A 27,846-nucleotide genomic window follows, 5' to 3' on the forward strand; every position below is an offset into this window, starting at 1 on the left:
GAATGGTATCCGTAGCTTGCGTTTGTCAGTGGCTGGAAATGGACAACAGGAGAGGGATCACTTGATGACTACCTGTTCTGCTCACTCCCTCTGAGGCATCTGGAATTGGCCACTGTCGGAAGACAGAATACTGGGCTAGCTGGAACTTTGGTTTGACCCACTATGGCTGTTCTTATGCCCTAGGTCTCCAGAAGATTTCCCATGGATATCAGTGTGTATTGCAAGTGTGTATCGAGGCTGGACACATGGCAGAACCCTCTGTATATTTCATGGCAGAGAAGGGTAAGAAATACCCCTATATTGTGTAATGTTAGTTTGTTGTAGCCTACAAAAATATGTTTCATTGCCCTGGACCCCAGCAAAAACCATGTGTAAGAAACATTACTATCTCTATGTATTCTATAGTATTACAGAGTAGAATTATCTTTATCACATGACATAAGGGGTCAAAATTAGGACAATTTAAAATGAAGATCTTCACTTTTCTTCGTAAGTAATAGTCATGTGTTTAAGTGGCCTAGAACAAATTTGCAAAGTAAAAACCTGCATTTTCTAAACTTAGATTAGTAAGTCATAGAAGGATGAACAGTGTTTACACTTCAAACTCTTTAATCTAGCAACCCTGGGAATTAGTGTAGGCCCCATTATGGAAGTTTCTGGACCATGAGGGGGCTGGGGTGCTTACCTGGCTCCCCACTCCCATTAGCGCACATGGCTCTGCTCCCCACCACCACCACCACCCCAGGCACCATCCCACACTGCTCTGGGAGTGGTGGGGAAAAAGCCTCCAAGAAAGCACTTCACTGTACAGCTCTACCCTGAGGGGAAGGTGGTATGGCAGTGCTGCTTCCTCCTCCTCCTGCCAGGGTCCAAACCACAGGTGCTCCCGGATCAGGGATACAATGATTACGGAGGTTGCCGTGTATTTATTATGGAAAAAATCTGCAGAAAGGCACAGTCACCGAATATATTCTGAATTCTCTTACGAAGTGCGCAAAGCAGTGTTTCTTAAACTATGTTCCGCGGAACACTAGTGTTCTGTGAACAAGTCACAGGTGTGCCACGAGTGTTTGGGAAAAATACATTGATGGTATATTCTCTGTTGTTGAAAACCAGATGCAATATTACTGATTAAATTACTTCCTTTTGGTTTTGCTGTGTACATTGCGTGTTTTTCAGGGCTTTTTTTTTCCTCCCAAGAAAATTTTTAGGTTTTCCACATAAAAAACACTGTTTGGTGTTCCATGGTCTCAAAAAGCTTAGGAAACACTGGTGTAAAGGAGGTGTGTTCACAAATATACCTCATCTTAAACTCATGAGTTGAGAAGTGGATGATAGTTTAAACATATTTTAATAAAATAGAGAGAATTTTATCAAATTATTTACGTGCCATTCTAGGGATGCCACTCTGCAGCAGGAGGAACATGCAAAAAGGAATCCCTCCACCAAATATCACTCATTGGAAAAACACACAGAATTGAACATTCAGCACATACAAAGGATAGTTTGAGTTCTCAGCAATGTCAGAGAGTGCAGTAAGGATTTAGATTTAGCACCAAGTGGTTAACAGTACACTCATCCCTCATTTAATGAATAATTGACTTACGAGTACTCAACTTACGAGTACTCGCTAAAATGAGGGAGAAACATACCTACCAATGTTGACTAGATGAGTGAACTTCCCCCACTAATACGAGCCAGCCACAGGTGGGGGCAGGAAGACTAGTAGCCCCGCAGCTGGCTCAGCTCCAGCCACTCGGTCCCCAGCAGGGGATGGGGGTGAATCCAGCACCCCACAGGGTCCCTGGCAGGGGAGGGGGGCAGTGAGTCCCACAGCCCCCCAGCTGTCTGCGCTGCAACTGCTGGGTCCCCGGCGGGGGGGTGTGGCAGCAGAGAGACCGGCAGCCCTGTGGCTGGCTGTGCTCCAGCCATGGGGTCACCGGTTTGGCGGGGCACGGGGCAGCAAATTTGGCAGCCTTCTCGGGTCCCTGGCAGGGAGGTGGAGCAGAGAGACTGGCAGCCCTGAGCTGGCTCCACTCTAGCAGCCGCGTTTCCGGGGATGGGGGGAGGGAGGGAAGTACAGCAGCCCCATGGCTGGCTCCGCTTGAGCCACAGGGTCCCTGGGGGCAGCAAGAGCGGCAGCCCCACGGCTGGAGCTGAGCCAGCCGCGGGAAGACCCGCAGCTGGAGCTGAGCTGGCTGTGGGGTCTCTGGCCAGAGTGTGGGTAAATCCACAGCCCACCCCCTGCACTGTCAGAACAGCCCCCCCAGCCCACAGCTCCCCACACAACCCCCCCCAGCCCACTCCTAACACCCACTCCATCCTGTTCAGTTCCAAACCCCCTGGCCCCCCCGCACACCCCAGGCACCTCTGGTGCAGCCAGAAGGAACAAGCCACCAACACTTCCACCTGAGATGCCTACAGGTGTTAACCCACTTTCCCTCTTGCTCATGGCCCCAAACCGTCCCCAGCCTTTAACCCCCACCCAACCCCAGGTTCACTTAGTTTTCAAAAGCAATGCCACTTGCTGCCCCTCTCAGCGTTTGGAACCAATCAGTCTTTTACAAGTATTTTAATGGGAATTTAGTGTCCCTCTTATGAGTTTTCACCTACGAGCAAAAAGTTAGGAACCAACTGTGCTTTTATAGTGAGGGATGAGCGGAATTTCTGAAGATGGGGATTTTAACTGAAAGCAATTTAGGGACAAAATTAGGGGCCCTCTCACAATAAACTCAGCTGAAAAGTTAAATGTTTCTGTAGGTCCATAAACTGCAGTGAAGATTTCCACAGAAATCTGCAAATCCCTCCCCACAAAAACATGTAGTTTTCAGTTGTTTTAGAACAATGCTTATTGTGATTTCATTAGCAAAGATAAAATATCAGTTCCTGATCACAATACTGAAACTTTTGCCAGGAGCAGTGATTGATTGTTCATAGAAACCAACCAAGCATGAATAAAAAAAACTTTCATAACACCATTAGGCACCAATTAGTGCTGTTTTGATATAGATAGATTTTCGTCACATTTTAAGGTGAAGACAGAGCAGTTATTTTGTGGCTCACCGAGATGAAAGAAGGCCACTCATATGGGCCACTCGCTAGCCTAGGTTGTCCATCACTGCCCTTAAACATGTAAGTTGGAGTGGACATGCAGAGGAAATACACAAAATTATGTAAGAGCTTTAGCAGGCACCTGTACAGCACACCACAGAACATTAAGTCCCAAATATACAAAGGGTTTTGTGCTAAAAAGAATAAATGTTCACAAAAAACTAAGGGCACTGGCATATTGAAAGGTAGATTTAGACCCTATATCTGCATATATAAAACTATATATAAACATGGTTAGGGCTGAACATTTATTACTGCATAACTTATATCCTAGGGTCTAAAATGTAAGTTTATAACTATATTTTAAACTTAATAGAAACTGTGCCTACACTAAACTTTATTACATCCCCCACTGCTGCATCTTCACCTATGCAAATGCTAGCACATTTTGGCCTCTATTTTTAAGCATCCTAGCTAGACAACACTACTGAAAAGAAAAATAAGAGGCTTAAAAATGGTTGTAACATTCCCTCCCCATCCCAGCACAAAAACACTAGGAAGGAAAAAATGCAATTGAGCCACAACCATGATTAAATATGGCTATTTCTGCATAACCATATCAGAATTATTTTGTTCCAACAGGTAAGCTTTTCTTCTTATTCCCTGATTATAGGTAATACTGAGGCTCCTTCACCATTGGCCTTTAAAACAGAGACTGAAAATCAGCTCCATTTAAACCTATTTTACCACTTTTGTGTAGTGTGGCCAAGATAACTTCTTTCATGGTAAACTTTCTATTACTCTACTTTAAACACTGGTTCTGTGTCAGTTGGAAACCCTCCAGAAACTGGCAGCTCAGGGCTTGTCAATGTCAGAACTGGCACATAAATAAATAAGGGCTTGTCTATACAGCAAAGTTAGTGCACAGCAAGCTAGGGTGCAAATTTACAGTGCACTTGCTTCTCTGGCACTATCTCCGTAAGTAAACATTCTTACTGAGCACCAAAAGCACCCAGGGAAGCAGCATCAGAGTAGCTAGCACGCTGTAAGTTTACACCATGGTTTGCTAGGCACTGACTTCCCCACCAAGATAAAGCCTTATGTCACCTGTAATTTATACCTTCAGTGATTTCATGAAGGCCTGTTTATGGATGCTTATTGTATGAAATAAGAACGTCCTAATCTGATATACTGTAAGTTAGTAACAAGTTACCCTTTGCATGCATATTGTATTGCTTCCATTTTTACAGTCATCTTCACCCCATCCTAAATTCTCTTTTTAAAAAAGATAAACATTAAGTATGTACCTCCAAGTGATACCAAAAGTTGGTCTTGGGGATGGATATGGCCAAATATCCATGGCAGGTTTTGCACTGTAGTTGAAATAAGGAACCTCTCTGATCCCTCCTCTTCTGGCCAACTTTTTCAAATCATCATTGGGTAAAACAAAGATGCTCTTTTTACTGCTTTTGGTAACAAATTTTCTGTAAGATGGCAATGCAGTTCCAGAACGAGTCTTTTTGGGTCTTGAAAATTTCATCAACTTTACTTTGTCCTTTGTGGAATATTCTTTGCTCACGGTCATGGAAGTCACCAACATGCCCCCAGGCATAGTTAAAGAATCAGTTACTGTTGTTGTGATCACAGTTTTACTGTGTTCCTGTACAGAGATAATGTCCACATTGCTGTCTGCAGCAGGCGTGGTAAGCTTAGTTACTGTGGTGGTAGTAGTTACAGTGGAAATGGCACAGTTTTCTGTAGACACCGTTGTTTGTTTATCATCGCTGAAGGCTGACAGCTCTGCTACTTTAAGCACAGTTTTGGATTCTGTAGAAAGAGTAGATGTGGTGGTGGTGGTCACTTCCGTAATAATAGTTTTTGTTTTATATTCTCCATTGATATTTTCAACTTTACTACATGTCTGCAGGCCATTCGGATCAGTGAAGTCACTACTCAAGCTAGATTCCTCACAAGAAGTTACTGGGGAGGGTGCAGTTTCCTTATCCTCCATGGTTTCAGTTTCCATGGATTCTGTTTCGCTAATCACATTGTTTTCTTTACAGAAAACATGTCCTTGTGTAGAAGCAATATCAACAAAGCTGGAGCTTTCAAGAGAATGCGGCTTTTCTCCAGTATTTTGGACACATTTGGATATTTTATCTGGAGGCAGAGGATACTCTCCAGATTCAGCACCAATCTCTGCTGAACTCTGAAAACATAATTTAGTATCCAAATCATTTTTTAAATCTGCATCTTCCATGGTGATATCACCATTCATGAATGGCTTTCCAGAGGATTCTTTAAGAGTCAATGGTTTTATTTCATATTCAGGAATGGATTTACTAATATTATTGACTTTAGGTTCAATATCACTCCCTGTGTTAGTATCACAGCTATTGTTCATTAAGCATTCATCCTTTGATAATACCTTAATCTCACTGTCTTTTCCATTAATTTGAAATGCCACTGATTTCTCTTGTTCCATTTTTGTCTCTATTTCTCCATTTTTATTGTTCATTTTGTCAGTCATACTTTTTAGATTCAGCTGATCGAGACATTTGTTTATGGTACTTGCTTCCATTTTTTGTTCCTGTCCTTGTTTTTTATCATTGGGTTCAGTGACAGAATTCAATAAATCATCACTAATGTTTAGTCCAGCCAGATGTTCAGGAGTTCGGCTTTCAGGAGTTTTTTCTAAGGTTAGCTTGTTTTTTAATAAATGTTTCTGATCAAATAAAATCTTGTTTTCACTTTTACCGTTAGCCTTTTTCTGAGCAATATCTTTTCCCCCATCATCATAATCTTGTGAGGACACTAGTTCATAATGGCTTTTTGGCGTGTAATTATTTTCTGGGTCACAGACCTGTTTTTCAGATTTTTCTTCTGATGTTGCTTTTTCAGCAGTGGGCTGCATATCTGTTTCATCGCTGCTGTCAGTTGTCGTTGGCTGCAATGGGTTTTCACATTCACTCCGAGACAATATGGTATTAAATATTTTTTGTTCTGTAGTTTTTTCATGGTTTTCTAAGGTCCCAAATGTTCTTATATCTTCTGTATTTGTTTCTCTTAAATCATTCATGAGGGGATTCTCACTCTCTCTTGTTTTAAGAGCCTCTAGTCCTTGACTATTATGGGTAACAACTGGCTCAGAATCATCTTCTTCAGTGATACTCTGAACTGAGTTTTGAATCTCAAATATATCATCCAGTTTTCGGCCTTCTCTTTTTGACAGTGTATCTATGGAAGGCAAAGAAGTCTGATCTGGTTCACTGGTTTTGGTACAAGGTGTACTGCTGATTGGCAAGCAGTCCTGAACTGAATCTTCAGTTTGGATCTTACCTGATACATGGGTTCTGTCTTGGAGAGATGTGTCAATCTGGCTTCCTTCTTTTGCTTTATTTGTTTGTGGCTCATCTATGTTTTTCTGTGGACTCACAGATCTACTTTCTACAGATTTAGAACTAGCCTCTAGTTTCATCCTTTCTAGCCGCTGTTTTTCTTCCATTGTAAACTGTTTTACTCTCCTTTCAAGTAGTCCATCTAATTTTGATGTTTTTACTTTTCTTTTGTAGCAAGTCCTTAAGTGAAACCCCTCACTGACATTGATTAAATCTGCTTTAGGGTTAATACCCTCATTTTTTGTGGATTCAGTTTTTACATCATCTACCTCCATAGGTTCTTCCTTGATGGATCTATTTTCACAATCAACTTCTCTTTCCACTGTGAACAATAAATAGCTTTGTATCAGTAGGACTTCTCAGTAATGACATAAAACAGTAGATAACTTTCATTTCCATTAAGTTTTAATCAATAACTGCATGTGGAGCACTATGCATATTCAAGGGTCTGTATAAACATTAACTGTATAGGAAAAAATGAAGCAGAAAACTGAAGACATTTGCGTGCAGTAGAAACTGTTATACAGTAATAATTTGACTATGCAATTTACAAAAAATCTTCACCTGAGACTCTCAAAACTGAAAAGTATGTGTTAGAAGATTACTCGTGCTTGAGCATACCTAAAACATATAAACTAGGTAGTGTATGTAGACTGCATCCCTGAATTTACTGACCCTACACACGGTTGTAATAATCTTTATACAAGACATGACTTGTGAAGTATCACAAGACAAAGGAAAAGCTGTTGGATTTGGGGGTGGGGTGGGGGGGACAGCTCTTACTTGAAGACTCTGGTCAATAGTGGAGCTGGGAAGCACATGGTAAAAATTTTTACTTGAATCTAATATAGCTTAAATTTAGCTCAAGAAAGCCAAATCATTTATTTTTCTTGTAACCATTTCTCATGACGCCTCATTCCTTGTACTCACTTAAAATTATTGTACTGTCTAATCCAATGTGTTTTAAAGAGAGTCTGGGTGACACCAGTTAGGGCAGTAAACTGGTGTATATTATTTCCTTACAAGAATAAGGGATTTTATATAGACAGACTCTCCAGGAAAGGGCTGGGCAGCATAAGGCCTCATCTACACTAAGCCTGCTGTGGATCTAATCTACGATACTCAGCTACACCGTTTGCATAGCTGAAGTTGATGTACTTACGCAGTGGTTGCTCTCACATTCTTCTCATCCTGGCTACTCTTTGCATCCTGGGGGAGTACTGGTGTCAACAGCAGAGCATTTAGACATCAATTTATCACATCTAAGCAGACATGATAAGTTGACAGCCAGTGCATGGATCACTACAGTGTTGATCCCTAGTGTAGTGGAGATAAGCTCCAAGACATATTTCTGCAGAAAAATCCAGGACTGGGAGTGTGTTGGTTACTCTACAGCATAACCAAGGCTGGTGAGAGGCAGAGTGTAACACAAGTGTCACTGGCAGACTGCAGTTACACACCCATACTTAGGGTGTGACTTGCATGCTAGAAGGCTGTTTGTGAGCAGCCCAGATGGGAGGCGTTACCACCAAGGTACTGTATGATACCCAAGTTTGTGGAAAAATAGGAAAGAGCCCTTTATTAGTCTGGACTGCACCCCAGTATGTCAAATTCAGGTCTGAAAAATGTCTATATTACCTTCATCTTTTATGTGATCTAAGTTTTCAGAATTCATATCAATTTCCACCTTTTCTTCACTTGTTTTATTTTCTTCCTTTACTTGGACTCTCTCCAACATTTCAGCAGTTTCTGCTTCGTCCTTCTCTTGTGGAACTTGAGAATCTTTAATTCTTTCTTTAGAAGAGTCTGATTCTAGTTTTACTTTTGCTGGACTTTTTCTTTTGTCTGATTCACACTGATTTTCAGTGGTTACATCATTCTTTTCTATTAGCAATAGATTAGAAAAGTAGAACATTTTCAATGTTCTGACTTGCTCAGAATAACTCCACACATTTTGTTAATGACTTACTTTATTTCTAGCATTTTACCCTTTCAGCCCTCCTGCTAGCAAAATTAACCATATTTTATGATTACTATGTCCAACAGTTCAGTGATACACTCAAATAAGGGGCTCAAAATATTGAATATGTACACGTATGCCATTGGCCCAACCATAAAAAATGGTAAAAATTCCACCTCTTACAAGCTTAGTCTCTTTGGACATTTTTTAAAAAATTCAGACCAGTGACTTCTGAAGCCTGGTGTGAGATATCTGAAAAGGACCTGATTGCCAGATAGAACCAAGCACTCACCGTCTAAAATCAGGTCTTGTTTCAGTGTCTCAAGATGGACCTACCCTCTATGTCCCCAGCTGGCAAATACTTTGTGCCTGATTGCCACTCTACACTCTATGAGGCGATGGTAACCCTACTCAGCAATTACAAAGGCAATTCAAAGGCTTTGTAACAAGTAATGCAGGAGATGGAGCCTGCATGTTTTTCTGGATTCCAGAAGAAGTTTTTCAAAATTTCATAGCATTAAATTCATCCACAGTTTTCTAAAATGTGAAAGGAACTTTACAATTAATTGCAAAACTACTATTCTAAACAAAAATGCAGCCAGTTTTAGAAGTCAGTGCTATCAAATGGAGTTAGATCACATGCACCCATAAGACTGCTTGTCAACAAAAACTGAAGACCCGTATCATGATTTGTGTAGAGAATGGCTTCCTAATCAAGCTGGTTAATGGCACAGTATTTGATTAATACAGAAAATATTTATATGTCTACAATAACTAGACTATGATGCACGCTATTCTCAAATACTTCTAACTTCCTCAACTTCATAAAAGAGCCAATTTAACATAACTGATCAATTTCCCAGGACAGCTAAAATACTTGCTATATACAGAAAAAGGCAACAGAAAATTCTTAAAGTTTACATGGAACACTATTTAAAACAAAGACTACTTATCTGTAATGTTTTTAAAGCAGTCTACTAAATTCAATAAGTATCATTAATTCAAAATATAAAAAATTTCAGACACTTACTTGGTAGCACTTTTCTGTAATTAACATTAGTATTTCCAGGTAATTTAGGCACAAACCTATGAACATGTGTTTTACTAATCCAGCTCCAACCACCATATCCTGTTACTCTATATTCCTCTCCTTTTTGCTTCCAAACCTGTTAAAATTTTTACAACATTTCTTTTTAAAACATTATTTACTGAAACTTTTACAAATTGGTTTAAAGAAGCATGGCAAGCCACCATAAGACTATTACTTTACATTTACACAGAAATTTTTATGAGTACAATATTTTAGGGTGAAAGAAAATTTTCAGGAAATAAAAATAGTTCCTATGAGTCATTCAAATTAGTTAGGTGACGGTAGCTTCTGAGGCTACTTCTTGTCTTGTATGATCCTGTTTTGTTTGAGGGACTCTAGTTTGCAGCACCCTGATTTAACAGTGCTGGAGGTTACGTGCTTTCAGCAAAAGGTCACTGACTCGAATTTGTTTTCCACCAAAACCCAAATTTGTTAATCCTCAGATCAAACTGTTTTCTGAGATTTTATGTAGAGAGAAGAAAGAAGTTAGTGGATAAAAGGATGATCTAAGAAAGTCTGGGGCTCTTTGAGGCATGAAGGGAGAAAAACTACCAACAATTTTAGTTTTTGGACACTGATTCTATCTATCATTTAGGGTTTATAAAGATTATGCATATGTGAACATTACTGCATAGGACCTTTTTAATAAGGTGAAAGAAGCAATTTCGTTAACTTGTCCTTCAAATCAGAGAACATATATTGCAAAAGGTATTCCAAACATAAACTGAAAATATGGTCCAGGCTTCCTATAGCAAAATTCTAACAAATGTTAGCTTAAAATAAGACTGTGAATTCAAGATATCATTCTAGTTATATTTCACAGTACAGAATTTGAGCAACAAAGCCCAAGGCCCTGAAAATATTCACAAGCAAATGAAACCAAGTCAATTCCATGAATGAATCTTCACCCTACCAAATTCACAGCCCATTTTGGTTAATTTCATGGTATTAAAATTTTAAAAATCATACATTTCATGATTTCAGCTATTTAAATCTGAAATTTCCTGATGTTGTAATTGTAGGGGTCCTGATCCAAAAAAGGAATTGGGGGGCAAGGAATCAAAAGTTATTGTAGGCGAGGTTGCAGGACTACTATTCTTATTTCTGTGCTGCTGCTAGCGGTGGCACTGCCTTGACAATTGGGCAGCTGGAGAGCAGTGGCTGCTGAGATCCCAGCTGTGAAGGCAGAGCCACTGCCTGTAGTGGTACACTGCCTTCAGAGCTGGGCAGCTGGTCAACAGCTACCACTCTCAAGCCACACAGCTCTGAAGCCAGCACAGACATAAGGGTGGCTATAACTGTGAGCTCTCTCCCTCCCACCCAACAAAAAACACAACCTTACAACCTCCCTGCAACTCCCTTTTAGGTCTGGACCACCAATTTGAGAAATGCTGGTACTACCTATTACATTTTTGTAGTAAAGGGTAAAAGCACACAAAAGACCAGACTTCATTTGGGTGGGAGAATGGACTGTACTGTCCATGAAGCATTTTTCATTGCAGCTAATTTGACAGAGCCCTAATAGCAGCCGTTCATGTATAACCCTCGTATTTCAGCAATCAGGTTGTTTTCATGTCTCAGTGCAATTTAGCTAAAAAACATTTTTTTTTTCTATTTACCATACTCCCCTTTTCATCTAACGTACTTTAATTAAAAATAATCAGATATTTTGTATCTTAAATAAGAAATTATAACACAGACCACCTCAAATGTTCAACTCCAGAAATAATGGCTGAATAATGTCCAGAAATTTAACTCAGACCAAATTCTGACTCTGACTGATGGAATAGAGTGAAAAATGAAGTTATTAACATCTTCTAACAATTAAGTGGAAAACAGATCTGTATAAAGGACAATTGCTACAAAAATGAATCCTTTTATTATTCCTAAAAATAGAAAAAAGAAATTGCTAAGCAGAAACATTACCTGATGTTTGATAGGAAAGGTATATTTCACCCAGGTAGCCTGTTGCATTGTTTCTTCCTCCTCTTGTTTCCTCTCTTTTTTTTTCACCTTCTCCTTTTCTTCTCTTTCAATAGCTGTCATTCTGTGTAATCTAACACATGTAAATACAAGCAAATTTTATAAATAAATTTAAACACCCTAACAATGGCATATACTACACTACTGAGATTTACATAGGGGAAAAACTACCAATGAACAATATTAGGTTAAGGAATTCATATTGAACATATATATATTTCTAGGGATAAATGTTACTTTTTTGAGCATTTACACAATTGTAAAAGCAGCTGATGGCAAAAATAGTCAATATCATCGATGTTACTCCTATGCTTATCTCAGTAACGTCAAATCTCAACAAATACAGGTTTTTGAAAGTTCTTCACTGTGACGTCCTTAGACTTTCTCCACTGATGTCACTTGAGACCATGACTTTGGTAAATCATTGGGCTTCACTAAGTAAATATTTGAAGGAAAAGACCTTACTGGAAATGCAGTGATAAAATAGGAAACATTGCCAATGAAAAGTCTTAGAGGTGTAGGATTAGTCTGTATCTTCACAAAAAAAAACCAAGCAGTCCTCTAGCACTTTAAAAACTAAATTTTATTTATTAGGTAATAAGCTTTCATAGGTAAGATCCAATTCTTCAGATTCAGGTTAGGTGCTTTAAGGTGCAACATGACTGCTTGTTTTTATTGTTCATAAAGGATTTCAGTACCATATGGTAACGGGGAATGTTGACTGATGTCTTGAATGAATTCTTGTCAATAATCTTAATTGCAGTTTTGGTTCAACCAATGCTGCTGATCACTGTAAAATTCTCATGCTTTACATTTCTAAAGATTCTCTCACCTAGTGTGTCCCAAGGACTCCCGCCAAATTGGGAGCATGACAACTGGTTTAATTGCACACTCCAATATAGCCAAAGCTAGTGCAAATTCTCTGGGTTTGCTACACATTTGAACAGCCTTAATCCAGTTAGACCTACATTGGAAAGAAAGCAAAATGCATGAAGTTCATTCCACAGGCATTATGTCAATAGGATTTGAAATGTAGGCTAAAAAAAACTATACAGAAATATCTTGGCTAAAGCACTGCACACTTTCAGATATGTATTACATACCACATTTATTTCAAGTTTCTATTCTGATAGTATTTATTGTTCAGGAGAGAGACGTGACTAGACACCACAAAACATAGGCGCTGGAGCACCCAAAAGAATTAGCTGGTGCCATAATCAGCTGTTCAGTGGTGTGTAGGAAGCCGTGGTGAGCAAGGGAGAGGAGTCCGGAAAGTTTGCTGGGATGAAACAGAGAAAAGAAGTGGGGTGAGAGCAAGAAGAGGTGGGGCCTTGGGCAGAATGGGTGTTAAGCACCCCTAGGGAAAGGAGGAAGTGGGCACCTGTGCCCCAAAGTAATGTTATATAACATGGGAAACCAAAAGTATGCACTATTTCTTTACCTGTGGGAGGCCCAATTAGGATGGAGGAATGATGCAGGGATGTTGTTCTCTAGCTGAATGATAGTTAGTCTCAGAGTAGATATGGTAAGAACCTTGGACCCATGTACAGACCCGTTCCATTTGAACTCTCCAGCAGGAGTCAGACAGAATTTATGGGCAAGGTGCCGTCTCTTGTCGTGGTCTTCTCTGTGCTGGTGTTTGTTCAGTGCAAATGAGTTGGTGGCATACTGGTTGTGATAGACACGATACTTCCCCTCTTGACCTAACTTGAAATAATTGCTGATGTTTCCTTTCATCACTATTTCTTTCTTGGTGTTTAACCGGGAGACTTCGCCTTGGGAGTTAACCACCAGAACCTTGTTAAAGAAGTAAATTTTTTTTGTTTGAATTAAATGATTTAAAATCGTAAAAGATTTCTATTAAGTTTCTCTTTATGACACATTCAACTTTCAAAGTAATTTCCATTCGCTATGAATTATATATTGTATTAGCTTCGTCTAACAATCCTTTTTAGCCTTCAAAACATTTTAACAGTACTAAATTATCAACAGTATTACTAAAGTTAGGGTCCAAGTTTTCTAATGTAGGTACCCAACTTGCTCCCACAAAAGAGGTGCACAAAGAAGTTGGAATTTGTGCATGCAAATAAGCAAATTAAAGGTTATCTTAAATTAACTGCAGTACTTCAAGATGTGTGCTCTCTGTTTGCCACTGAGAGACTTGCAATGCTTCATGTGCCTAACAATTAATAGTTCTTGCTAGCAATGTCTATGATTACATGCCTGCTTCCTTCTTCTCTTTGTGCTCCAAACTTAATGAGCAACAGACAGCTTGGACAGACTGCTCTCTAGTTACCTTCTTATTACAAGTAACCTTACTATAAGGCTCTGCAGCAGAGGAAAAGGAGGGTGAATACCGGAATAGTGATAGGGACCACATGTCTCAAAGAACACCAGTTATCATAAGGTAAGTACCTTTTGAGTGATCCACAGACATATATGCTACTGAGGGTAATTCCCAAGCAGTATGAATTGAAGAGAAGGGTAAGAGGACCCTGACTGTACCACCAATTAGAGGATTGCGCTGCCAAAGACTGGTCAGCTGTAGAAGCTTAAATTGGGCATAATGTCTACTAAAAGCACAAAGAGTCCTGCGGTGCTGCCCTGTAGATTCCCTTGAAGCAAGGCCACTGATGCAACCTGACAGCCGCTATGCGTGTCCAAATGGATTTAACAAGTAGACATGAAGTCTAAGTAGAGCAGTTATTCCAAAGAAACTGGGATACTGGAATATCCTGGAGCTATTCCAGCTAGCCAAAAATTCAAAAAACGATAGTAAAATGTTTTTTAAATACATTAGAAGCAGGAAGCCCGCTAAAAAAGCAGTGGGGCCCTTGGATGATAAAGATATAAAAGGAGCGATCAAGGAAGACAGTGCCATTGCGGAGCGATTAAATGATTTCTTTGCTTCAGTCTTCATGGCTGAGGATGTTACAGAGGTTCCTAAATCTGAGCCAGCCTTTTTAGGTGACAAATCTGAGGAACTCACTCAGATTGAAGTGACATTAGAGGAGGTTTTGGAATTAATTGATAAGCTGAATAGTAACAAGTCTCCAGGACCAGACGGCATTCACCCAAGGGTTCTGAAAGAACTCAAATGTGAAATTGCGGAGTTATTAACAGTGGTTTGTAACCTATCCTTTAAATCCACTTTGGTACCAAATGACTGGACGACGGCCAATATAACACCAATATTTAAAAAAGGCTCTAGAGGAGATCCTGGCAATTATAGACCGATAAGTTTAACATCAGTACCAGGCAAATTAGTAGAAACACTAGTAAAGAGTAAAATTGCAAGGCACATAGAAGAGCACGAATTGTTGGGCAAAAGTCAGCATGGTTTCTGCAGAGGGAAGTCGTGTCTAACTAATCTATTAGAATTCTTTGAAGGGGTTAATAAACATGCGGACAAGGGGCACCCAGTGGACATAATATACCTAGACTTCCAGAAAGCCTTTGACACGGTCCCACACCAAAGGCTTTTATGTAAATTAGGTGGTCATGGGATAGGAGGAAAGGTCCTTTCATGGATCGGGAATTGGTTAAAAGACAGAAAACAAAGGGTGGGAATAAATGGTAAATTTTCACAATGGAGGAAGGTAACTAGTGGTGTTCCCCAGGGGTCAGTCCTGGGACCGATCCTGTTCAACTTGTTCATCAATGATCTAGAAAATGAGGTAAGCAGTGAGGTGGAAAAGTTTGCAGATGACACCAAGTTGTTCAGGACAGTCAAAAGCAAAAGGGATTGTGAAGAACTACAAAAAGATCTCAGCAAACTGAGTGATTGGGCAGCAAAATGGCAAATGAAATTTAATGTGGGTAAGTGTAAGGTAATGCATGTTGGAAAAAATAACCCAAATTACACGTACTACATGATGGGGTCAAATTTAGCTACGACAGATCAGGAAAGGGATCTTGGAGTTATAGTGGATAGTTCTCTGAAGACATCCACGCAGTGTGCAGCGGCAGTTAGTAAGGCAAACAGGATGTTAGGAATTATTAAAAAAGGGATCGATAATAAGACAAAAGATATCATACTTCCCCTATATAAAACTATGGTACGCCCACATCTCGAGTACTGCGTGCAGATGTGGTCTCCTCACCTCAAAAAAGATATATTGGCATTAGAAAAGGTTCAGAAAAGGGCGACTAAGATGATTAGGGGCTTGGAAAGGGTCCCATATGGGGAGAGGCTAGAGAGACTGGGACTTTTCAGTTTGGAAAAGAGGCGATTGAGGGGCGATATGATAGAGGTATATAAAATCATGAATGGTGTGGAGAAAGTGAATATAGAAAAATTATTTACCTTTTCCCATAATACAAGAACTAGGGAACACCAAATGAAATTGATGGGTAGTAGGTTCAAAACTAATAAAAGGAAATTTTTCTTCACACAGCGCACAATCAACCTGTGGAACTCCTTGCCCGAGGAGGCTGTGAAGGCCAGGACTCTATTAGGGTTTAAAAAAGAGCTTGATAAATTTTTGCAGGTTAGGTCCATAAATGGCTATTAGCCAGGGATAAAGTATGGTGCCCTAGCCTTCAGAACAAGGGCAGGAGATGGATGGCAGGAGATAAATCACTTGATCATTGTCTTCTGTTCTCCTTCTCTGGGGCACCTGGCATTGGCCACCATCGGCAGATGGGATGCTGGGCTCGATGGACCTTTGGTCTGACCCAGTATGGCCATTCTTATGTTCTTATGTTATGTTCTTATCTGACAACATTGGCACCAGCCCAAAAAATCTTTTCACTTTAGAACTGTAGAATACGAGAATTGGAAGGGACCTCAAGAGGTCATCAAATCCAGTTCCCTGCCCTCAGGGCAGGACCAAGCACCATCAATATCAGCCCTTGTTATGAATCGCTCTCTTGCATTCACCTCCTTTACTGTTAAGGAGGTAATCAACTGATCCCAAGCATGTCTTCTCTAGAGTCATCATCCAGTCAAAATGCCAGGCTTTCATGCTGAAGGATGCTGGATAGGGGCAACTGATTTTGCCTCTGTCCCTGAAGCAAACAGACCTGGAAAAAGTTGAATACAACTGTATGGACATTAACATCTGCAGAATGTTGGGAAACCAGCACCATCTGGGACAGCTGAAGCAACCAGAATCACCAGCTTGATCCTTCTTGGAACATGAGTGATGAATTGAAGGTGTGCAATAATTGAACTGACCAGAAATTTGAAATGCCTCTCCTCTGGATTTGGATCTTCAGTTCCCTTTGCAATAGCAGACTGCATCTCAAGAGAACAGGAAATGCTCAGAGAGTCCCAAAATGGGATCCCAATTGTTGAAATATGTTCTGTATTACTAAGTTGAGTCATTCTCATTTGCTGTCCATGGAGAAGTGCCTGCAGAGGCTATCTTGTACATTCCTGGGATATGCGCTGAGAGGATAATCTATTGACAAATACACTAGTCCCAGAGATTGATCATTTCTAGACAGAGAATTGAGGACCTTGGTTGCCCTTGTTAAATCTAGCACGCTGCTTTCATGTTAGATGTAGCACACGTGCTTTCATTGTCATAGAATATTGCATGCATGGGGTCCCATAAGTACAGTGCATGGAGTCAAATAGGAACTAAACTACCCCCCCATTGAGTAAGGTACTATAGTACCTAAGGTGCATAGTATCTCCTACAATATGAGGATGGTGCCAAGAAACTCTGGATCCTCTGTCTGGACTACCCTTATGCCTCAATGGGTGTTCTGACATTCTCCAACACAAACCTGACTCAGAGCACGCGGTAGCTTCGGATCCCATGAATCTATTGGTATTGGAGGACTTGATATGTTCCAGCTTGAAGATGATACTAGTTAGTGCCTCTCCCTCTCTTCAATCCCTTGGATTGATGGTGTAGTGACCCCCCTTCCCAGGATCAGTTCTGACAGGATCAGACACTCCAGATTTGAGAGGATCATAAAGTCCTTTGGTATGATGTATCAATCCCCAAATACACGAGTGCAGAGTAGACAGTCTTAGTCTTATCATGGTCTTTGGTATCAACATCTCACTATCACAGTATGATGGTGCCTACAATACAGAAGGATCCACTTCTGCTTCTCTCTGACTAGTAATGAGTATGATCCTGCTCCTGTGATTAATGCCAATTTTGGGGCACCTTGCTCTTTGGAGCCACGAGACAATGCTAACACCTAACTTGCAGGATGCCAGAGAAGAGGTATTTCTTTGGATGACTACCTAGAAGGGGATTTTTCTTGCTTATCTGAACATTTCTTACCCCTCTTATGACTATCTGGAGGAGTTCTTAGCTCTGTTCCTAATAACCTCCACAGACACAGAGGTCACAGTGCTCTGGCAGACATTTCTTGATGCCACTGCCTGGTGTACTTAGGGGTCTGACAGTCCAGGGTTGAATGGAGCCTCACAGCACTACTCATTAGGAATCTTTAGAGGCTATAATCATGTATGACAGGTTCATCTTGGGAGAGATTGGCTAAAATTGCACATGGAGGGCACATGAGCTTCCCTAAGGCAGTAGAAGCAGTTGAGGTAATTACCGCTGACTGGAAAGGCCTAGCAGTATGAAACAGTTCTATAATTCATGGTTGTTGGACAAACTGGTCACCCTGTAAGGTTTGGGTCTCCAGGTAAGGGAAGACTTCCCAAGGTCCTGACTGCTAAAAACTATACCTAAGTATAAAAACTCTGTAAACTGTGCCTAAAAGTTATTTATAAATATTTACAGTTTGAGGCAGAAGCAACTAGCAAACCCTACACATACTGAAAAGATTCCATCTCAGACCACGGGTGACAGAAAGGAACAGGAGAAATTGTCGGTCTTCACTGCCCATCATATGCCGTACATTCAGAGCATGAGGAGAAGGGCACAGGCATGGACCAATAGTTATTGGGAGCAAGAGTCCTGTCTCAGGATCATAGCGCACATGCACACCCCTCTAAATACACAAAGGCACATGACAGTCAAATATGACAAGAAAGTACTAAGAAGTTTTAACTAGAAAGAGAATTTTGACATCTGATCAACAAAAATGGAAGTAAAAATATAACTAAACAATTGATGTGTGTTTATCATGCTCACTGCATCACCCTCCTGCAGAAAGGAAACCAACAGAACGTGCTTCACACTCAAGAAGTTGACTATAGTAGTCTCTTGATTTACGTGAGGGTTGCGTTCCCACGCACCCTAGCATAACTAGAATTTTCCATAAGTTTGGGGGGAAGTAGCAGGAGCACCTGGAGCTCCTTTCGAAAGGTAAGTCCTGAGGTGCGGGGAGCGAGGGGAGCTGGGAAGGATGAAGCCTGGCAGTGGAAGGGATGCAGGGAGGTTAAGCCTAGGGTGGTTAGGGCTGCAGGGTGGGGTGGAGTTGAGCTGGAACCGCATGCGGAGGGTGGGAGTGAGCTGGAGGTGCATGTCGGGGATTTGAACTGGGACCCGGGGGCGGGGGAGTTGAGCCAGAGCTGTGTGGGTGTGGGTGTGGAGAGAGAGCACGCGCGTGCACCAGGTCCCAGAGGGGTTGAGTCAGGACCTGGGTGACTGGGATATTTGAGTTGCACTTAACTCACGTTAATGCAAGTTAAGCGCAACTCAAAATTGTACATTTTAAGAGAAAGAGGGAAGAATAAAGAACAAAAGGGAACAATCATCTCTGATATGGCAATCCCACCAACTTGCGTATGTTGCATGCTTCTGCTAACTGTGTACCTGACCCTCATTTTGTCAAAACTGGAGCAGCAAAAACATTTCCCTTTATGTAACCAACATAATTCTATATTTCAAAAATTCTCAAAAATGAATACAAACCTCTCTGCCTTCTTTAAATAATTTATTTGCTTCATGTGCTGCAGCAGCAACCTGCTGGCTTTTCATCTGGCTCAGCTTGCTATCTGGATTTCGTAATCTGGTAAGCATTCGTGTTGAGCCTGAGGTACCTTTCCCAGTGCATGGAGAATCACTTCTTTCACCGTTGGATTTCTCCCCTGCCACAACAAAGTAATTTAAACAATGAAGAATGAATAAATTGCTAATATCTTAACAACATATCAGAATTATAAAATTTTAACAATCAAATTTAGAAAGAAGCCCAGTGACATTTTGGTCTTTACCCATTTCCTCTGAGGTCTGGGATCCTCCTTCAACATTTTCAGCATCATCAGATGTCTTACTGGAGTCACTGTGCATAGAATTAAGCTCGCTGCTGTTGCTGTTTTCAACATTAGACTGGAGGGGTGCAGACGATGCACTAGGACTGATGCTGGGGATCATCAGGCCAGTTTCTTCTATAAAAGAAGGACTTTATTTTTAGATTGTTAAGACTGCATCATTTCAGCATTTTCTTTAAGTTAAAAATCCTAAGAGTTAGATAAACTACCAAAATATCAATAACTCATTTATAATGGGAGAATCGGTGGTTTTATTTACCTCAAAAGCTCTACCAAAAATACCTGATGTTTTAAACATACACTCCTACTGAAAAAGATGATCTTCCCAAGCAGCTTTCAAATAATTTCAAACTGTTCAAAATATCTATGGCCAAATTAGCAAGAAAAACAAGACGTGACCATTTTAACCCTAAGAATTAAACAGATAAATGTCTTCATAAATATTGCCAATACCTCATTTGTCTATATATAGACCATTACAAATTTTTCACTAGTTGAATCCTACAAATGAAAAATTAGTTAAATCATTATTTTTGTTCTTTGCACTTAACTTCTCCAAGATTTCAAACAGGATTTTCTGCCTACCTAACCATTCAAAATAAACGTTCTTCACAACTTGATATTCTGAAACTGATTATTAATATTGCCAAAATATATGTTCAGCAAAATACAAATTAAGAGTAAATCAGAAAGACATACTAATTTAGAAATTATCCATGCTGTCAAACTTGCAGAAGAAAGACAAAATTTAGTTTTCTTACTGGACATTCTCCTGATGTGGATCTAATGCTCTAGACAGATTTTCCCTGTGTTTGTCTAGTATTCTACAGAGGATTTGTTTAGTGACAGATTTTTTTTTTATTTTCAACTCAGAACAAGAAGGAATGTTACATCATGCTAAAAGAGGATGTGTTGACAATTTAATAGTTGAATTTCTTTAGCTTAAGTTTTTTCTTTTTAAATTTTGCTTCTTTAGAAACATCTACTGAGGAAAGGGGTCGTTAATTTAGCAAGCACAACTGCAAGTGATTATATTTCCAGGTCTTGGAACTCCTCCCCAGGAGTTACGACTTCTTTCCAGAATACTGGATCCACCAAAGAAGAATGCTTGTATTTTAAAGTCGGCTGCTACAATTTTAGAATTCTATGGCTGCATCTACACTATAAAACAATGTCAAAAGACGCTCACTTTGAAGTAGGGTGTCTACACACAAAAAGCGCCCTGCCTTACTTCAAAGTAGGCTCCCCCCTACAGGGTCCGTTGTTCTCAAAGTCTACTAAACAGGTCCGTAAAATCACGCGTTTACTAGAGAATACGAACCAAGAATTGAAACAGACTAGTTTGCTTGTCATCCAAACTAGGGAGAATGCAAATATTGAACATTAGCGATGACTTTTTTTTTTTTTTTTTTAACATATATAAATTTTGTCTATTTTACTAGTAACATTATTTTTTAACTGACAATGGTCCATAGATTAATTCTTTGTAATCTGCATTTTATTTACCTCCCACGGGTAAAGAAATAGTGCATACTTATTTACCAACTCTGAATCAGAAGTAAATTGATCACTCTCGTCTGTAGTTGTATTTAAAATACAGATCCTCCCCCATCTCTCAGAGATGAGCAACAATTTCACCAAGACAATGAATATGCACATAAACTAGGGCGATCAAGCAATTAGAGAAAATGAATCATGATTAATCATGTTGTTTCACAATAATACAATGTAATTTAAATACCTGAGGATATTTTTTACAATTTCAAATATATTGATCTCAACTACAACATAGAAGTGTGTAAACTGCTCACTTGATTGATTAAATATTTGCATTGTAAAACACAAAAGATAGTAATTTTTCAGTTCCCTCATTACAAGTACTATAGTGCAATCTGTATCATGAAAGTTGAACTCACAAATGTAGACTTGTGTACAAAAATGACATTAAAAAATAAAACTGTTAAAACTTTAGAGCCTACAAATTTGTTAACATTTACTGCAGATGTTGCCTGTTTCTTGCTTATAACATCGCCTGAATTCACATGGCACTACTGTAGCCAGTGTCACCAAGCGCAGTAAAAAATTCTTATGCCTTTCATGCTTTAAGCACCACTCCAGATGACATACTAATGAGTTCTGCTTGATAATGATTCGAAACAGTGTGGACTCATGCATGTTCATGAAAGGGGGAGCAGCAAGTGCTGTTGTTTTCTGAGAATCAATCGTAAGTGTGTAAAAAGTATTTGACTGGACTGATAAAAATTTACACTGCAGAAGTGTTTTGGGAAGTGTTTATACTGCAGTAGTATTTGGGGAAGTTTAAGCGATCGATCACAAAATGTTTGCAAATCCCCACTTGTAGCCTGGCTGGTTAAAAGAAGGAGGGGAATTAGATCTCACTCCAGGAATTGTCTTGCTAAGGTATAAAACCACTGGTCACAGCATGGCCGAGTAAATAGAGGGAATCAGTATTCCACTCTGCCCTACTAGCGTGGGAAAAATTAAAAGGTGCCATACCCTCGGTTTTAGACAGGCTGAGCCCAGAGAACGACTGAAGTTTAGTATCTTGAATCTACCGCCTACTTTGTAGGGGTACTAAGGGTACAAGACACACTAATTGCATTGTAGGAGGCAGGAATTGTCCTGCTAAGGTATACACACCATCAGTTGTAGCTTGGCTGAGTAAATAGAGGGAACTGGTATTCCACTCTGCCCTACTAGTGTGGGAAAAATTAGTAGGCATCCTTCAGTCTGCATAGACTAGCGTGGGAAAAATTAAAAGGTGGTATACCCTCTTTTCATCATCTGAATCAGAAGCCACCAGCAGAATGTGATTTCTTTTTTTTGTGCTTTTGGTATGTAATTTCTGTATCTGAATGTTGCTCTTTAAAGACTTCTGGCAGCATGCTCCACACCGTGTCCCTCTCAGAGTTTGGAAGGCATGTCAGGTACTTAAACCTTGGGTTGAATGCAATAGCTATCTTTAGAAATCTCACATAAATACTGTCTTTGATTTTCCCAAATGCACAGTGAAACTGTTCTTAAAATGAGCCACACGCTAGATCATCATCCAAGACTACTATAACATGAAACACATGGCAGAAGGTAAGAAAACAGGAGACATAACTCTCCCCAAGAAGTTCAGTCACAAATTTAAGTAACACGTTATGTTTTTGATGAGCATCATCAGCTTGGAAGCATGTCCTCTGGAACAGCGGTCAAAGCATAAAGGTGCATACAAATGTTTAGCATATCTAACAGGAAAAGCTAGCAAAAGCTGCTACAAAAGTGCCATGAGAATGCTATTCTCACTTTTAGGTGAATAAGAAGTGGGGCAGCACTATCTCCTGTAAAAACAAACTTGTATGATTTAGCAATTAGCTGAACAAGAAAGAGGATTAAGTGGATTTTTAGGCTCAAGTTTTATGTTGTTTTATTTGAGTGAAGATATGTAACCAAAAAAAATCTAATTTTGGAAAATTACATGTTCACAATAAAGGGATTGTATGATGTGAACCAAAAAAGTACTATTTTTTTTTTTTTTTTTTTAACAGCGCAAATATTTTCAATAAAAATATAAAGCTGGCAATATACTCTTTGCACCCTGTCTTGTAACTGAAAACAAAATAGCTGAAAATTCAGAAAAACATCTAAAATATTTACTCAATTTCAATCATGATTCTATTAACAACGGGATTAAAACTGATTGAGCAGGATTAATATTTTTAAGTTAACCACCTGAGTGAACTACAATTAATCAACAGCACTAATAAGAACTTCTGCTCCACCTGGATGAACTGCTGTTTTACAATTAGCCTACCCATATGTACAGAAAATAAATCTCTCCATAGACTAAGTTACTTAAATAGCACAAATGCCTGTAGTGTTTTAAGTGCCAATATGAAGTACAAAGACCTTCAACCTAATACTTGTAACATTTGTGAAGGACATTTTGTACAAAAACAAAAGTGAACAGTTCTGACAGTTACAAAAGAAGAGTAATTCAGAATTAACATCTATACCATCCTTAATGCAACAAGATTTGATTATGTTTTCCTTTTACTCCACTGGCTTTCTGAGCATTTTGGATTCTGAGAGTTACATTTTATCCACGTTGTTACAATCAACAAAACCAGAGTAGATCCTGGAAGAACATGCTTGATGGTTCTGATATTCATGCCTGCCGACTGCTTTGTCTTTTTGACCTATAACCTACAATGGACAAAATCTTTAGGAACTAGGAGGAGTCTGGAAATACATTAAGTATCCTAATGAAGTAACTGGTCAGCTAGGAGATACTTTGTGATCCATCCTCTCATTTCTAACAGAAGAGTGGACTACTCTTCCAAAGGGAAGGTCAAGAAGTTTGCTTCCCTGGCACAAAAACATTTTAGTTAGTTTGATTGACTCTGCCAGCTTGAGCCCATTCCTCAAAGTTCTTGAATGACAGGATTTATGGAACTTCATCTAATAGGAAGACATAAGAGGACCTGTGCAATCCTGGTGAAAGAAAAAGGAGGATAAAAGACTAATGGGACTCCACTGGCTGTCCTGAACCTGGAAGCTCTAAGCAGCTTGATTCAAGGCCTCCCACCTTTAAAACCAGCAGTAATGAATTTCACTATCTATATCGCTCAGCATCTTGACCTTAACCATGAGCTTACTCATAAGTAGAAAGGAGATGAAGGTTCAGATATCTAAGCCGACGACCTCCAACAAGTCTGAAACCTAGCAGGCTGGTCCAGATCTTTTTGTACTTCTGATGTGCTAGAGTCTATATTCAGAAATTGGAACTACACTGCTGATGTTTTAGGGCACAAGACTCTGGCTGAACCTGTCAAAATGGTTTGGGATCACGTCTGTGATGCCTCCTGAGCTCAGATTCTTACAGGGTAAAAAACCTCCTCCATATGGAGCTCCAAATTAGTGACAAGGCTGCCCACATGCAGGAAAGATTCCTGGGTCTCACACTATCTCTTAAGCAAGCACAAAACAGAAAAGCTGCAATTGGCTGTAGAGCCTGGGAACTATCTGGCTTATTTCAGGATCCCCTTTTTCTGTGATAATCTTGAACAAAGGTCAGAAGGTTGGAGAAGGAGAAGTAAGCCACCCTACCCAATCTAGATTCACATAAGAAACGGAACTCCAGAGAACATAACTGGGAAGAAATAAGGTAGATTTTTCTGTTCCACATATATATCTCACCTTCTGCTCTCCCTATCTGGGGAAGGATGCATACCTACTTTATATTATAGGCCTCCCCTCCCTTTTAAATGAAGGTCTCAGAAGCTGACTCAGTAGTAGCTGCATATGTATCACTGTATCAGAGGGGTAGCCATGTTAGTCTGTATCCATAAAAACAATGGTAAATCCTATGGCACCTTATAAACTAATAGCTTTATTGGAGCATAAGCTTTCATGTGCAAAGCTCTGATAAATCTGCTAGTCTATAAGGTGCCACAGGACTTCTTTGTTTTTATATAACACTGTGAGGCAGCAAAATTTAGGGGAGATTGCTAACAGAAAAGCTTAGCTGAATGCAACCGGTTACAACCATCTGCAAAAATGTAACAGTGAACAGCAGACCAGAGTCCGGTCCAATAAGCATCTCCATAAGTCAATTTTAAAACAAAATATAAGATCAAATTTTGAACAAACAAGCCTATGTACTTCAACTAATATCCTGTAAGAAAAGGTTTAGTTCTTCATTAACTCTAAAAGGAAATATATACTCAACAGGTGATTTGTGAAGAGTAACTGAAAAAGAAATTATGTTTGAGCTACCAATCCTAAACAAAACATATATGCTTTTTGTTCTAAGCACATGCAGATTTTCCCTGTTGACATACATAAAACTGGTAACCTAATTATGGAGCTGGCTACTAAAGGTAGAAAATAAATTGATGATTGAGAATACCAAGGGTCATTTAATAAAAAAGAAATGTACCCAGTAATATTTAAAAGTTAAACCACCCTGACTCATTATACCAACTACGTACACATGCAGACATTTTACCTGTTTCTGAAGTACAGAACACCAATTTTTTCAATGAGTTATTAAGAACCAGTTTTCGAAACTAGAGTACCGAGTGCTTTCCCCCCCACAACTGCAGTACCTTATTTGTAATACCCACTCAAATGAAAATACAACTTTCCCAATCTTACTATTAATGCTATGAGTTATTCAAATTAACTTCTGTTGCTAATGTAAGAATATGGTGAAGGAGTACAATATTCTTTTTTCTAAGAAAGTATTAGTATTGTGTCAATGTACTAATTAATGCTCCAGACCTAAATAAGTTACACTCATTCGTCAGTTTCAAGAAAAATAACTATTTTTTGGAGTAGCAAATTAGGTTTCAATGAAATAAACATCTCAAAATAAAAATAACTTTGTATGTACATTGTTACACTTGAGCTATTAGATTTTGAGATAGTGCAAGACTTTTCTCTAGATAACTGAATGCAAGAACCCACATGAATAACAGCAAATACTTATTTTCTTCTAGGTAGTACAGTACAGGTAGTACAGGTTAAATGATTTAAAAGTCATTAGCAAATAAGAGCTTGATATAAACCTTTGCAGGATGTTCAGCATCACTATGGTTTGCAATGAAGAAAAATAAAAATGTATAGTAAATGGAACATGATTAAAGCTTAGCCACAGTAATCTTTGGAGAGTGCTGAAGCATTTGCTAACAGCAGGGAAGACCACATTTAAAATGTTTAAATGTTAGATGACAATGCAGCAGTAAAGAATGGCACTGAAAGCAAATAGCATGAATGAATATACACTGAAAATGGTTTTAGTTGACAAACCAGAATTTATAAGAAAAAAATCTTAAAGGTTCCCCAAATTACAGAGGCATTGATACAGCGCCCTCTGTACCTGAGAGATCCTGGGGGAGCTCTGATGCCACTTTCTTCTCTGCCACACTGTTGCTATCAAAGGTTTCTGACTGACACCCCACTGCGTTCTTCCCTTCAGAGGAAATAGTTTCTCCTGCAGAAGGATTTGTGGTGCTGCAGTCTGTGCTTGATGCCACAGAGTTACTTTTATCCCCAACGTCTGTTGGTTCTACAGTAAAATGCACAACAAATCTTTAAGGATATTCTTAACATTTCCTCAGGATGTCATCTGACCTTACCTATGGTAAGCAGGTCCTCGTATTAGGTCCACTTTGTAGCATCAAAATACATTGAGTGTATTTCTGCAGTAAGGATATTGTCTTTATAGAATCAGAGCACACAAACAGTTCAAAAGTAGTTCATGCTAATTAAAAAGAGTGTTAGAAAAAAATCCTTTGACATTGGTGGATGTGCACACATTGACTGCCACCAGTGAGCTCTGTGCCAGAAAAGCTAGCCATCTCTAAGCAAAAACACAGTCAAACTAAAACAGCAGGAGGGAAATGAGCTATCAAACTTTACTATAGAGAAACAAAATTATATATAGCCATAAAAAAAGCAAACTACTACTATTTCCTCAAAAGCAATTTTTAAAAAATCTTGCCAGTGTAAAGAAGTACATTAATATTTCCAGAAGTTAATGGTATTGTAAAAGGATATTTAAAACAACAAAAATATTGCTAATACAAGGTCAGCTTCTTTACCTTCTGTTTTTCCTTTTTCTGAATCGTGCTCAGGTGGCGTTTCTTCATTTTTTTCCTGTTGCTGGTCTGCAGGTTCTTCCTTTGTTTTTTCAGTATCTGTTTGGTCATCATTTTCAACATCATTTTTGTCTTTATCTGTTTCATCAGCTGCTTGGCTTTTATCTTCCTCTATTTCTCCTTTTTTTACTCTAATTGATTCCAATATTTCCTCTAGAGTAGGAAAAAAAAAAGTAAAATTCAAGCAATAAGTATCAAAACACCTTTTACAGAGCCACTAATTTGAAGTCTTAAGTCAGAAGTAATTTAAATAGAGATGGTCTTCAGTTTTAAAGCATTACCTTTCACAAACACAACACAAAAGCCGGGTGCTAAGAATAAAAATTAACATCCAATTTTTTATTCCTTTTTCCATTTTCAGATATATAGCAGCATGAATGCTCGAGCACTCTATTTCTCACAATTATGTTATGCAGAACATACCACACCTTTTTACTTAGTTCTTCATTGTTCCAGAGCAAAAAACTGAGTTTCAGCTCACTGTGTCATTCCACAAATGTCAGTGTTTTGCTGAAAATGTTTTCACAGCCAGCGTTATATGC

At 39.2% G+C, this 27,846-nt stretch overlaps 1 protein-coding gene across 12 annotated transcripts in view; it reads right to left on the reverse strand.

Annotated features, from left to right (window-relative positions):
- Window positions 1-27,846, reverse strand: part of BPTF (bromodomain PHD finger transcription factor) — a 117,237-nt gene that overhangs the window by 41,454 nt on the left and 47,937 nt on the right. For 9 of the 12 annotated variants that reach the window (XM_075014338.1, XM_075014337.1, XM_075014340.1 and 6 more), the window contains exons 4-13: window positions 27,248-27,457; window positions 26,524-26,712; window positions 19,578-19,751; window positions 19,276-19,451; window positions 12,924-13,279; window positions 12,315-12,446; window positions 11,426-11,555; window positions 9,440-9,575; window positions 8,088-8,333; window positions 4,359-6,771 (exon numbers count right to left, since the gene is read on the reverse strand). In XM_075014338.1, the coding sequence (XP_074870439.1) occupies window positions 4,359-6,771; window positions 8,088-8,333; window positions 9,440-9,575; window positions 11,426-11,555; window positions 12,315-12,446; window positions 12,924-13,279; window positions 19,276-19,451; window positions 19,578-19,751; window positions 26,524-26,712; window positions 27,248-27,457 (4,162 nt within the window). The remainder of the gene's footprint in view (window positions 1-4,358; window positions 6,772-8,087; window positions 8,334-9,439; window positions 9,576-11,425; window positions 11,556-12,314; window positions 12,447-12,923; window positions 13,280-19,275; window positions 19,452-19,577; window positions 19,752-26,523; window positions 26,713-27,247; window positions 27,458-27,846) is intronic. The other 3 variants (XM_075014345.1, XM_075014342.1, XM_075014336.1) reach the window with 2 other exon arrangements.

The sequence above is a fragment of the Carettochelys insculpta genome, chromosome 20 (genome assembly GCF_033958435.1).
Source record: "Carettochelys insculpta isolate YL-2023 chromosome 20, ASM3395843v1, whole genome shotgun sequence".
Classification (NCBI taxonomy): Eukaryota; Metazoa; Chordata; order Testudines; family Carettochelyidae; genus Carettochelys; species Carettochelys insculpta.